The sequence below is a fragment of the Scardinius erythrophthalmus genome (genome assembly GCF_964197995.2).
Source record: "Scardinius erythrophthalmus genome assembly, chromosome: 9".
Lineage (NCBI taxonomy): Eukaryota > Metazoa > Chordata > Actinopteri > Cypriniformes > Leuciscidae > Scardinius > Scardinius erythrophthalmus.
In genome coordinates this window covers 1,943,083-1,956,180 of record NC_138229.1, presented here as the reverse complement: position 1 = coordinate 1,956,180, position 13,098 = coordinate 1,943,083, and the positions used below count along the sequence as shown (strand labels likewise).

General features: G+C 36.8%; 1 protein-coding gene across 4 annotated transcripts in view; it reads right to left on the bottom strand.

Annotated features, from left to right (window-relative positions):
• The window catches only part of tcf3a (transcription factor 3a), a 49,081-nt gene extending 36,311 nt beyond the window's left edge, over positions 1 to 12,770 (bottom strand). For all 4 annotated transcript variants that reach the window (XR_014030738.1, XM_081374022.1, XM_081374023.1 and 1 more), the window contains exons 1-3: positions 12,462 to 12,770; positions 9,860 to 9,987; positions 7,942 to 8,005 (exon numbers count right to left, since the gene is read on the bottom strand). Coding sequence is in view for 3 of the 4 variants with exons in the window: in XM_081374022.1 (XP_081230148.1) it covers positions 7,942 to 8,005; positions 9,860 to 9,913 (118 nt within the window). In the remaining variant the exon portion in view is untranslated. The remainder of the gene's footprint in view (positions 1 to 7,941; positions 8,006 to 9,859; positions 9,988 to 12,461) is intronic.
• Positions 12,771 to 13,098: the final 328 nt, after the last annotated feature.

Here is a 13,098-nt window from a genome sequence, read left to right as displayed (position 1 = left end):
GCCGGCGATGGAGCGGAACAGAAGTACGGCGGACGAGTGAATTACGACTTTAGAGACATTTGCACGATCCTCGGGTATGGGGGGGGGGGGGTGGGGGGTCATAGGCTTGTGTCAGCAAATTCAATAAAATGGCAAGGGACAACACAACAGCACACACAGTCGAGTACACACACCACTGACAGAGCAGAACCAGCAAAACAGGAAAGAATTATTCAAGCACTACCGTTGCTTTAGTGCAGACGAGCTGCTCCCACACAATGAGGACGGAAAGTTCATTACGATTTAACAATAACGCGACTTCCTGAAGCCGGTGGATCATCATCCTGAGGATCGCAGACGAGACAGCATCCGCAGAATGAGCTCACGGACAAAAAAGTATTGTTAAAAATACTAAACTTTGTAAATAGTATAACATACTAGGAAAATATATTTTTTAAATGTTATATGTATGAAAGATGGGTAATTATTAGGAGATCTTCTAAAGATTAAACTAAGTGTGTTTAAACATTTTTATTTGTGTTACTGAAGATTCACAAATGATGACGCTTGATGACGGTTAAGGTAATCAAAATGTAAAAATAGGAAGATTGTTATCAATATTGGCTTATGTATATGGTTTATATATATATCCTACACTGACCAATAAGCTACAATAAATATATGCATAAATAAACTCAAACAAATGCATAAATGAATGAATGCATAAATAAGTGCATATTTGCATAAATAAATAAATGCATAAATACATAAATGTATAAAACTTATAAATAAATGCATTAATACATAAATGCATGAATAAACGTGTAAATAAATAAATAGATAAATGCATAAAAATGCATAAATAGATAAATACATAAATAAATTAGTGTATATAGATATATATATATATATATATATATATAAACAGTCATGCATTAATAAATGCCTAAATAAATGCATAAAGATAAATGCATAAATACACAAATGTATAAATAAACTTATAAATCAAGTCATAACTAAATGCATTAATAGATAAATGTATAGATAAATGCATAAAGATGAATGCATAAATAAATGCTTTAAAATGCATAAATAGAAAAATTGTATAAATAGATAAATGTATAAATAAAAAAAGTGAATGCACAAATAAATAAATGCATAAATACAGAAATATACTCAACTAAAGTCATACATAAACATTAATAAACGCATGATTAAACAGGCAGCTCACTAGCTTCTGGGTGAGAGTAAGCAAGGGGACTTCAGTCAAGTTCAGATTTCAGCCAAAAAGAAAGTCATTTCACTGGAGGAGCTCTAAAGTTATTATATTTTAATGAAAAATTATGAAGATTTTTTTTAGAATAACGTGAACTGATGAATCAACAACAATGAGACCAAGACTGTGCATTAATAAAGTGCCAGTAAGTACGGTCAGTTTTGGGTCATGTGGAGCGTTTCAGGTACAGGGGAAGTGAGATGTGTATTTTCAGCTATCCGTGGCGGGAGGGAAAAAGAGACAGAGATGAAAGACAGCTAATACTGTGAAATACTGTGTGAGAAACAACAGGAGGGTGATGACATATCAGCACAGTATGAAAAAAACCCTCAAAAATAGAGGTGATCCATATTCATAAGCGCACTGAACATTCACTTCAATTAACAAACTGATTAGTGGGAGGAAAAGTGAGAAATTCATTCAGAAAAAGCCCTTTTCGCTCTCCAGACGTCCATAAAGATCTCTTTACATTAATAGCGAACGGCTGAAGTTATGAGACATTCCCCTCCGCACCTGAATAAACAAAACTTTGCTCTGCAGGCCCAATAAAAAGCGTCTGCTACGTGTTTGAGCGTCTAATGGTTACAGCTGATCCGTTCTGCCTCCTCCGCAGGGGCCAGCGACCTTCCCGATCACAACCACGCTTTATGTACACCACAAACAGGTGAGGAACACGACCTGACGGACGTCTGAACACGTCTCACACTGACAGGAAAGCCAGAGCTATCGAATAAAACAGACCATCGTATGGGAATCGTGTCATGTTGTGTTATATTTGAGCTTCGAGGTTCTTGGACATTCATCAACCAGATGGGATGCCTTTAAACACTCCTGATGGACCCTGTTAGAGAAGGGAAACTCATCTGCTAAATGGTTTAAAAGGAGTGTATGTAGTTCTCGAGTAGGAAAAGCAATTCAGTTTCGACTTTCAGGGAATTTTAGTTCTGGACATCCACAAGATGGATGAAAATGCTGGACAGCATACGTGACAACACATTTTTCTTTTGTGGCACATAATTGTTGTTTGTGTGTCTATGTGATGTTTTTAATGTGCTTTAAGACAAAGCATGTGTAAGTTCATAAGTCGACAGCATTGCTAAGTATTTCCTCCTTAAAACTGCAGTGAACCAAAGACAGTCTCAAAAACACGCTTTGAAATCGCTGGTGTTTCTGACGTCACAAACTACCTTGCAACCAATCAGATCAACGTGTGATCGTCAACCAGTGGATCTCTGAGCTGAGCGAGTGAGTGGAGGTGGGGCTCATTTGCATATTCAACGAACCGCACATACTAAATGAGGCAAGGGTGTCGGGTTACATTCAAGATATTTTAAGGCATTTTTTTTTTTTTTCAAGGAAAAAACTTTAAATGTGTAATTTTGGTGATCAAAGATTATAAAATAATCTTAATAATAATAATAACAAAAATCAATAATAAAATTGTTGACCTCAGGGGGACTTAATTTATTTGCCGCCTATTTATTTCCTCAGGGCTCCTTAACTTTTAATTTGTGTCTGGAGCTCTGACCCTAGAAAAGTAAATTAGTGCATTTTTATCATGAAATAAAAGTAGATATTTGACATCACTAAGAGCAGGTTGTCCGTTTATGAGCGGATGAATCACGTTAGCGAGAGTCGTGTTGTGTTGTCCTGAGCTCTACCTGCCCGAACAGACACGCTAATTACACGGTACACACATGACAGAGTCTCAGGCCCGCGGGGATCGTGAGCGAGTCGTGAGCCAACGGAGTGACTCAGGCCAGATACATTCACACGAAGACACCAGAGCTATAATTATGAGGAGAGAAACGCTGAGCGAGTCACACTTGAGTCATGGGCTACAAGGGTCCCAGACACACAAACACTCAAATATCGTGTTCAACAGGACCGTCTCTCGACTTGATTTATTACTAGTTCTCACATGTGACTCATAAGCTTATCACAGGTTATTTTGATTCAGCCTGCATATCAAACGCCTCACTAGTGTATAATATCAGTCTTGTTGTTTAGGGATAGGCGCTATATTGAGTATTTATAACATGTGGGGTGATTTTAGTGATATAAAATCAATAGCCGCGTTTTCACTGTCACTTTCGGGGCCAACGGCTGATAACAGCTAACATCAGCATTAAAGACTTTTTAAAGGGGTGGTGTAATGCCCTTTTCACAAGATGTAAAATAAGTCTCTGATGTCTCCAGAGTGTGTGTGTGAAGTTTTAGCTCAAAATACCCCACAGATATCTTTATATAGCATGTTAAAATCGTCACTTTTTGAGGGTGAGCAAAAACACACTGTTTTTGTGTCTGTCCCTTTAAATGCAAATGAGCTGCTGCTCCCGGCGCAGGGGGCGGAGCTTCAAGAGCTTGTGTCCTTTTACCTCACACACACACGCACTGAACATTTCAAAAACTTTTAGTCTTTTATGTTCAAACCGGAGTCAGACAATGATGGAGAGACTCGAGAAGAAGTGACAACATGTAGAAGCAACAGGACATTTCTGAATGGTTAGTTGATGAATTTATGAAGCTGATGTGTCATTGATTAGCATATTCTGTCTTGATAATCTATAAATCGTGTTCCGGGGGCGGGGTTTATGTAAATGTTAGGGTTGGTGATGTCACTAACCCGGGAGGAATGTGGTGTAGTCTCTACCAGCCGTTTGTTGTAGTCCTTAAAAAGCGATTTCTTTAAAAGCAAATATCTCCCTTTGCTTTGAACTTTGAGCGTCGTAACTTTACAGATGTTGTTTATGCTCAAACAGCAACATTACACACTAACTAAAGTTAGAAAAGTCATCAATCATAATCAACCACCCCTTTAAAAATCATTTTAGCTCAAAACTCAGCAAGTGTCTGAAATAACTTCTGTTTGTGATTCTGATCACCGTATAAAGCAGAAATATTGATATGCGACGCAAAAGACTGTGCATGAACCATTACCATAGTAAACATGGTAAACGCTTGAAGAAATCAGACAAATCATAAAGGCTACCCCAATCATGTTTATTTTATCTGTCACTAAGTCTCGTCTCTTTACACCGGACTGTCTGATATATTCATATTTAGTTTGGCATTTGTCATAAAATAAAGCAAGTCTGTTTTTTCAGGAGCTTCCTCTGTTTCTCTGAGTGAAAACACAAAACCGTACTGGGACTGTGCTAAAGATCCTCATGTCGTATCTTGGGTGGAAAATGTGTAGAAATGATTGTTCTTTCTAAATGTGATGTAAACACTGTCCCGTGACTACAAATAAACAGTAACAGAAGCGACTGATTAAGTCCTCTTTGTGAAATAACAGTAAATACCACTTTATTTGATCGAAACAACCACACGGAAAAATATATTTGAGTGTGATTAAAGTAATGTTATAGCATTACTTGCTGAAGTAAGCTGGATCAATATCAGAATATCATAGTAATAAAAGCCGGATGACTTGTTTTGCTAAATGGCATGTAATTGATTTTAAATCATTGCATGGAGAATAAAATGCTGAATAACTGTTACCACAAATAAAGCTATTTCTGATTATGCTGTTCGACACTTAATACTTGGTATAGACATGTTACTCGTTATAAATCAAGAAAACAAGAGATTCAAACAATAAGACTAACTGTGTTAAGCTGTATAACAATGATATTCTGTATATATAATATATATTCTGTCGATAAAGATCTAAACACTTGTTCGCCTGTCTAATAAAAAAAAACAGTAAAACCATAAATCGAGGGTAATGCAAATATGACGTCACGGACAGTTAAAATTGTGTATTTATCTGGATTTTAACATTTTTGGCAACATTTGGCAAGTGCACAACATATACGACACTGTTCTAGAGGTTTTTGGATATTTTAATCCAAAAATCTTACATATTGTGCCTTTAATTTAACAAGTTAGTGCTCGTATAGACTTTTTACAGTGTGTTGTTTCTTGCATTACATTTTTTTTAATTAGTACTGCAATAATGATGGTTCAAAAGAAAGTTATTTAAAAGCAAATTCATTAACAGAATGATGTTGTCAAAAGAGCTCTACTAATAGCTATTGCCAGGATGACGATTTTTCTTTCCTATTCATGAAAACTTTGCATTTCTCTGTGTTTCCAACTCGAGTTCTGCTGTTATAAATATCTCTCTTATTCTCAGTTTCAGGTAGTCAGTAAGTGAAACTCTGTGGCCGGTGACAGACTCAAACCTTCACACAAACACCCTCCTCAAACTTCACAACGAGTCAAACACTAAATCCTAATCGTGTCAATTCACAAGGTTTTCACTCAATTGGCAACAAAATGGGAAATAATCATCACATATTAAATTACAAAGCGTAGAAGTTGGGCAGGACGAGTCACTTGCTATTCAAAGTCACACACACAAAAAGTTCAAAAAGAAAGCATGTGGTTTTACTCTTTGTGTTGATCTAACGACGAGCAGATTCTTCAGCCATAATACTCATATATTCTCTCAATCAGCGCCATGCTGAAACTATACACTCTTCCACATGTCATCTATTGACTTATGAAGAACTTTTTGTCCTTTGCATGGAGGATTTGGACAATGACACCAACCGTCTGCCGTAGAGGAGACCATCATCGCCTGACCAGATCTCATTTCACACAGATCGCCGCTCACGCCAGATTAATGGAGCAATTCACACACAAAGAAACAAAAATTCAAGTTCTGTCATCATTTACACTCAATTCAAACCTTTATGACTTTCTTCAGCAAAACACAAAAGATGATATTCTGAAAAACACTAAGTTGGACACCATTGACTTTCATTGACAATAATAGGGCCCTTTAAAATCTGTTTTATTATGTTCCCAAATTCTGTTTTTTAAATGTTACATTACATTTTAGTATCAAAAGCATGTCTAATTAATTGAAATCATTAAACGTATACAATTTAAATGTTATTTCTTTATTTTTTTTCTCCCCCAAATTCTATTTTTCCGTGTTTACATTTTTATGGAATTTTTTATCAAACCATTAAAACGAAAATGGCTCAATTAAATTAAATTAATAAATCAAAAAGTATGTCTAATTAATTCATAACATTTAAACAACTTATTTTTTTTGTAACAATAATAAAAAAAAATTAAATAATATTTAATGTTTCGTTTTTTTAGCAATTATGTTAACCATTTTTACTTTTCTAGATTTTTGATTTAATACAAATTTCTTATCATGGTGGAAATCAAATTAAGGCATAAAACAAACGTACATTCTGCTGTATTTTCTTCAAGTTAAACCAAACTTTTATTTTGGCGGACTGTCGTGAAGAGCTGTGTGTATCTCTAATGAAATAGTAAAATTATTTATTCATCCAGAATTTGCCGAAATGTTTAGCAAAAGTATATAGTGTCACGGTCCAATGCGTCCGTTTTAGAAGAATGCTAAATTACAAACAATACATTAAAAACACTTAAAACACTGCAAAAAGAAATTGGATTTCAGGAGATTCACTCATAAAGAAAGACTTCAATCTGAACCTCCATAGCGAACGGAGACTGAATTTGGGGGAGATGGTGCATCGGGGGTGGGGGGTTTGCCTGTTGTTTTAATGTTTGTTGACATTGTTCGCAGGGGTTGAGAGGACGACTCATTTCCCATCATCCTCTCCTCCCCCAATGATGGAGGGGCGACAGCTGAGAACATGAAACGGCGAGAGCAACACAGATCCGAATGACGAGGATCAGAGAGGCTTCGCAAACACTGGGATTATAACGACAACGACACGTGCGGAAACACTCGCCGATTTCTGCAGAACCACAGCAACAAATTTGCACCAAATGCCTGTTCATTTGCTACCATGTTAAAGGAGAACTCCGGTCAATTTTAACATTGAGCTCATTTTTTGGTACATTTGGAGTCCTGTCAATACAGAGAACAACGACCAAAATCGGTGTTGCCTACACCATGTTATCCTCTTTTTAAAATTTGCACCCTGTTGACTTCATTGGGGCAAGTTTTAAACCTGCTTTTAGCCTCTTAACATCCTTGATGTGTCATTACAAGTGCACAGGTCATGTGAGTGATTCCTTCAGAGTGAACACGAGTGGATCTGACTGCAGTAGATGTGAAAGATATTAATAAAAATGATGTTATTTCAGCCAGCGCTCATACCTGTGTTTACATCCTGTTTTCGGTCGAAGTCCATAGTAATCGATTGTCGAGTTCACACGCATAGGTTTAGTTACCTATGATCACGAGCGTGAACTCGACAATCGATTACTATGGACTTCGACCGAAAACAGGATGTAAATACAGGTATGAGCGCTGGCTGAAATAACATCATTTTTATTCATATCTTTCACATCTACTGCAGTCAGATCCACTCGTGTTCACTCTGAAGGAATCACTCACATGACCTGTGCACTTGTAATGACACATCAAGGATGTTAAGAGGCTAAAAGCAGGTTTAGTACTTGCCCCATTGAAGTCAACAGGGTGCAAATTTTAAAAAGAGGATAACACGGTGTAGGCAACACCGATTTTTGTCGTTGTTCTCTGTATTGACAGCACTCCAAATTTACAAAAAAATGAGCTCAATGTTAAAATTGACCGGAGTTCTCCTTTAAAGTCCATTTTGCGAATCTTCCAAACATGTGAAAGTCAACTACAGATTATATCAGTTCCCCGCCATCCTGAATCAGTCATGGTATAACAAAGTAAATAATTTTAAGGTGCCTACCGAACTGACTGCTGGGTAAAGCTGGGCCTCGGCTCTTCCCGTTTTGCATCTGATGAGGGAACATCTACCGAAGAGAGAAAATATCATTTCAAAACACACACCACAGCTTCAAAAACACATCATATCATGTAAATAGCATCAGTAATACTTGACAAATAACTTTATTTCTAGGTTTTAGGTTTGAAATTAAGTGTAAAATCACCTTTCGCCATTTAAGTAAACTCCTAAAACACACAATATAGTAACAGCTCTGATGTGAAACCATTTACACACACACACATCAAATCTGCTACACTTTAAAAAAATAAAATAAAATTCAAAGTTGTAAATATAACTGGAGTACGTTTTACTTTCAGTCTTTGTACTTAAAAAAAAAAAAAAAAAAAATCGTGTTTAATTCAATGTGTTTCTTTCCAATTGTTTGTAATTATGAAATTAAATTATGAAAGGACATGGTTTCAAAACAAATCCTACATCAATTTAGTTTTTTTTGGTCTATGACATTTTGTGAATTTGTTTAATAAAAAGTTGAAAAGCGAAAAGTTACGGAAAGGTGTGTATGTATATTATATATATACATATACATACACACACACACACACCACCTTATATATATATATATATATATATATATCTTACATCACCTTTTGCAGTTTAATTAAACAGTGTATAGAAGTACACATTATATATATATTATATATATATGCATGTTTGGCCATTAGTAGTCAAAATACAGCACAGTCTCTTGTACCTTTACTGCTTAAAGAGCCCCTATTATGCTATTTTAAGGTGTTTGATTGTGTTTTGGAGTCTTCAACAACAGGTTTACATGCATCCAAGGTCAAAAAACACTTTAATTTTCTTCATAATCTCCACTACTTTCTCTCAGCGTCTGAAACGGTTCGTTCGAAGATCCAGTCTCTCTAAACCCCGCCTCTCTGAGAGCTGCTCTGCTCTGATTGGTCGACCGCTTACAGTCCACATCGGAAACAAAACACCCAATTACCAAATCTGGATTTCAGCTCTTCCTCAACACTTTATTCACAGCGATACAAACGATGGCGTCGGTTTTTCCGTATCAATTCCTCATTCTTTTGAAGTGCAGAAAAGTGGATCTAAAACTAGCGTCGACTACACAAACCAAACTCTTGCAGTCTCAGCTACAGCTACAGTGTTTGAGGGCGGAGCAAAGGAGACGCTGTTCGCCGGCAGCCAATGAAGATCACAGGCTGGCATTATGCAAATCTGTTACATTGTTACATAAGTTTGTAACAGTAAGACTGGAACTGCAATGCGAATGGCTCATTTCGGCAGTTCAGAGTGTGTTCTCTTTAGGAGATCACTTCATTTGTCATGCATTGTGACTTTTAAAACTTTGCAGACATTTTCCATTCACAATCAGCTCTATTACACACTGCATGAAAGGTAATATTCAAAAAAGCTAGGGATTTAAAAAAAAATTTGGCTGATATATTAAAGCTGATAAATAATGTATTATTTCCTTCAGCTGAGACGCTACAGATGCGTACTGTTCAACATGATGGGTTTGAAGTGCTTGAAATATGATTGGAATCACTTTTAAAAAAAGAAAGAAAATACAGTAAAGTGCAAGTCTGTCATATCGGCTACATAACATTATAATGAGAACATTATAATTGTGTGTTTGGGACGTGGCTTTTAATGGCAAGACTAGTTTTTGTAATCAGGCTCTCAAAAAATTTGAATTCAGATTTATCGGCAAATATATCGGTTATCGGCTTTCAAATGTAAATAATTATCGGTTTTCGGCAAATTTTCCATATCAGTGCATCCCTAGAAAAAGCATAATAGGTGCACTTTAATCACTCCGCTTGACATCTGATGTTGACTCCCCAATAATAATATGTATTATTAACAGCAGAACAGTCTATCAACTTACAATACTGAAATCCAACAGGTCGTTCAGCTCCAAGTCGGTTCCCACCGTAGCCATCCTGATCCTGTGTGTTCTTGATCTGCTTCTCTTGCTCGACGACTCTCTCTCTCGGCTCAAACAGGTTTATGATCCTGCAGGGGAAGGAGATGCGTAATGAACAAGTGTGCTCTATGAAGCTCAGGTTAAACGTATCTGGGCCTAGTAATCAAATCTGACATGCATCACGCGTACGATCCAAAATAATCCGGTTGCGGCTTCCATCCGAAGAGCTACACAACATTAGAGATGTGGTTTAATGTAGTTTTTTCCCAGAATGCACCACATATGAGCTCAGTTAACCACCAAGAGAGACCACCAGCGAGTCTCCAACACCCACCCACAGTTACACACACCTAAAGTACGGGAACTAGTTAGTTTGCACAAACAACTATGATTCCTGGAATGAAACACTGCATGTAAAACACTTCCATAGCATGAAAAATGGACGTTTATTTCCATAAATGGAACATTTTAATAGATATTAGGACATTAAGCTCTTATATGCAATTTTTTTATGTACAATGCATATATTTTGCTTTTCATACAAAACTGCAAATTAATTATGGCTGCTTTCAGAAGACAAATGTCACGTCAACTTCGCCAGTAAAAAAAAGGAAGTGCTGTGATTTTACACTTTTTCTTAATTCATGAACATGAACATCAGCACTGCATCACACAGACACAAGGAAAGTGAGAAGCTTCATCCAAAAATACTTTCATCATCATCACTGCGCCAATAACACCTTCACTGGAATCATAATCAGCACCTTGATGATCAACAGGTAGAGGACTGTGAAACATCATCGCAAAACACTGCAAAGAATCCAGCACAAATATTGCTTTACTTTTTCATATGGGATGCACAGTTTATGTTTATCAAAGGAATATCAGAAAGTGCATTATGTAGTATGATTATACTGCGATTTTAGGACATGCACAAACATTTATGAGTCTCTTCTGCTCATCAAAGTGGCATTTATTTGATGAAAAATACAGTAAAAAATGTGAAATATTTTTACGATTTAAAACAGCTGTTTTCTATGTGAATATACTGTAAAGTGTAATTTATTTCTGAGGTTCAAAGCTGGATATCCAGCATCATTTTCAGTCACGTGATCCTTTAGAAATCATTATAATATGCTGCTAATGAAATATTTCTGATCGGTTTTAAAGAGTTAATATTTTTGTGAAAAATCAACATTTCACTTCCAAGATTCATTGATTAATGGAAAGTTCAAAAGAACGGCATTTATTGGAAATGTTTTTACTGTCATTTCTGATCCAATTTAACGTGTCCTTGCTGAATAACAATATTAATTCCTTTTAAAGAGCCTGAACTTTTGAACAGTAGTGTAAGCCATGGAAATACCAGAGTTTTCAGGGCAAATAGCATTGCAAAAACCTGTTGTATATTTTTTTAATGCAACGTAAACAATAGTACATTACTGTTGATATCATACTAGACTAGTATCATGTTTTTGGGCATGTTGCATGTGTGCATTGCCTTTTTGACATGTATGTTACATGGCACTAGTGTTAGGATCATATTTAAGCACTATGTTTAGATCATGTGGTGATAATGGCATGTTTAATATCATTATACATATTTAAAGAACCTTAGAAGTAAACACCAAAATTAACATTCAGTAGCACTAAAAAATATATATATATATGTGAAAGCACAACTGTATTGCTTTAGGGCAAAGCTTTAATCTTCTACAACACGTGCAACCGCAGTTTTATACATACACAACATCAAAAAGATAAGATATAATCCATAAGTCTCAAAACCAGAATGATCAGCAACAGGCCGAATCACATGAAGGCTTTTCAGGCCACGTTCACCCTAAATGGTGAACAAGACACCCCCCCCCCCCCCTTCCCCAACCTCTCCAACACAAAGAAACACACGGTCCTCGACACAAAGTTTGAAAACTGCACAAGAACAAGTACAAACACTCTTTATGGGAGGACAGAGCAGATAAAAGCATGTAAACACCTATATGGATATTCTACACAGGAAAAGGTGGGAAAGCTATTCCCAGAAATGCAATAAGGAAAAGTTGTTTCCCAAGAAAAGTCAAATAAACGCACCAGGACACAAGACGAACAGCAAATAAGAAGAAACTCAATACACAACAAATCAAGTTAAATGTACATACGTCAAATTAACTTCACAGATGACTTTATTTAACCCCAGTGCAAACTTTCATCTGTTATAACCATCAAAAATACCCAAATTGCGGCAAATACACAAGTGAAACAGGCAGAAGATTCACTATAAAGTTGTAAACACACATTTACCGTGGTAAAAAGCAGCTATAAATGGTGTTTTAAACTTGACATTGTTGGCAGTATTGAACAAAGAAGCCGTTTCCTCTGGACTCGAACCCCACACACACACACACACACACACACACATACACACACACACCAAAGCTCTTAGACAAAACACTTCACACACATTCACTATGCAACAAAAGTTCGATAATTACAACAGGCGCGTAAAAGTCAAAATGGTGCACATTTACGCGTATAAAACATGATAAACGTGCCACATATTTACCGTTTCTCCCGTCACGCGCGCGGCATCCAGCGGGAGAGAAACGCGCTTCAGCCTGAGAGGAAAAACAGAAAAGTTGGGGGACAAAATTTCCCCCCTCCGTGTCTCAGGTCCCGCAAAAACACGGTGCAAAACGGGTCGTATTTCCCGGGAAACGCGAACAATCCGCGTCAAGAGTTGTTACAATGTAACTGTGCTCAAATACAACTCTGACTAAAGTTCTATTCTAATTCTTTTGAGCGCTACAAATGTAACATCTCATCTTCCGAGGAGACATTTTAGCACCGTCCACATTGTCAGCCCCAATAGTGTATCCCTCCGCGCAGAGGGGAGACGTTATAGCGGTGTCCGATTTCAAACGCCCAGAAAACTAGGACTGTGTAGATTACGCAATTACTTTGATATTTACTACACACGCGGCACAATTAAAATACTTAATACAACGGAGAACAATATATCTAACTTTATCGCGATATGAGCAGGATTTTGCTGTAAATTGTGCCGTACTAGACTAACGCGCGGAATGAGACGACGCACTGTTGAAGACAGACGGACTGAGAAACAGTGCGAGATGGAACGATAGACCCACCAAACTGACCAATAGGGAGCCAGGAAAGCTTGATTGACACATTCAATGGCC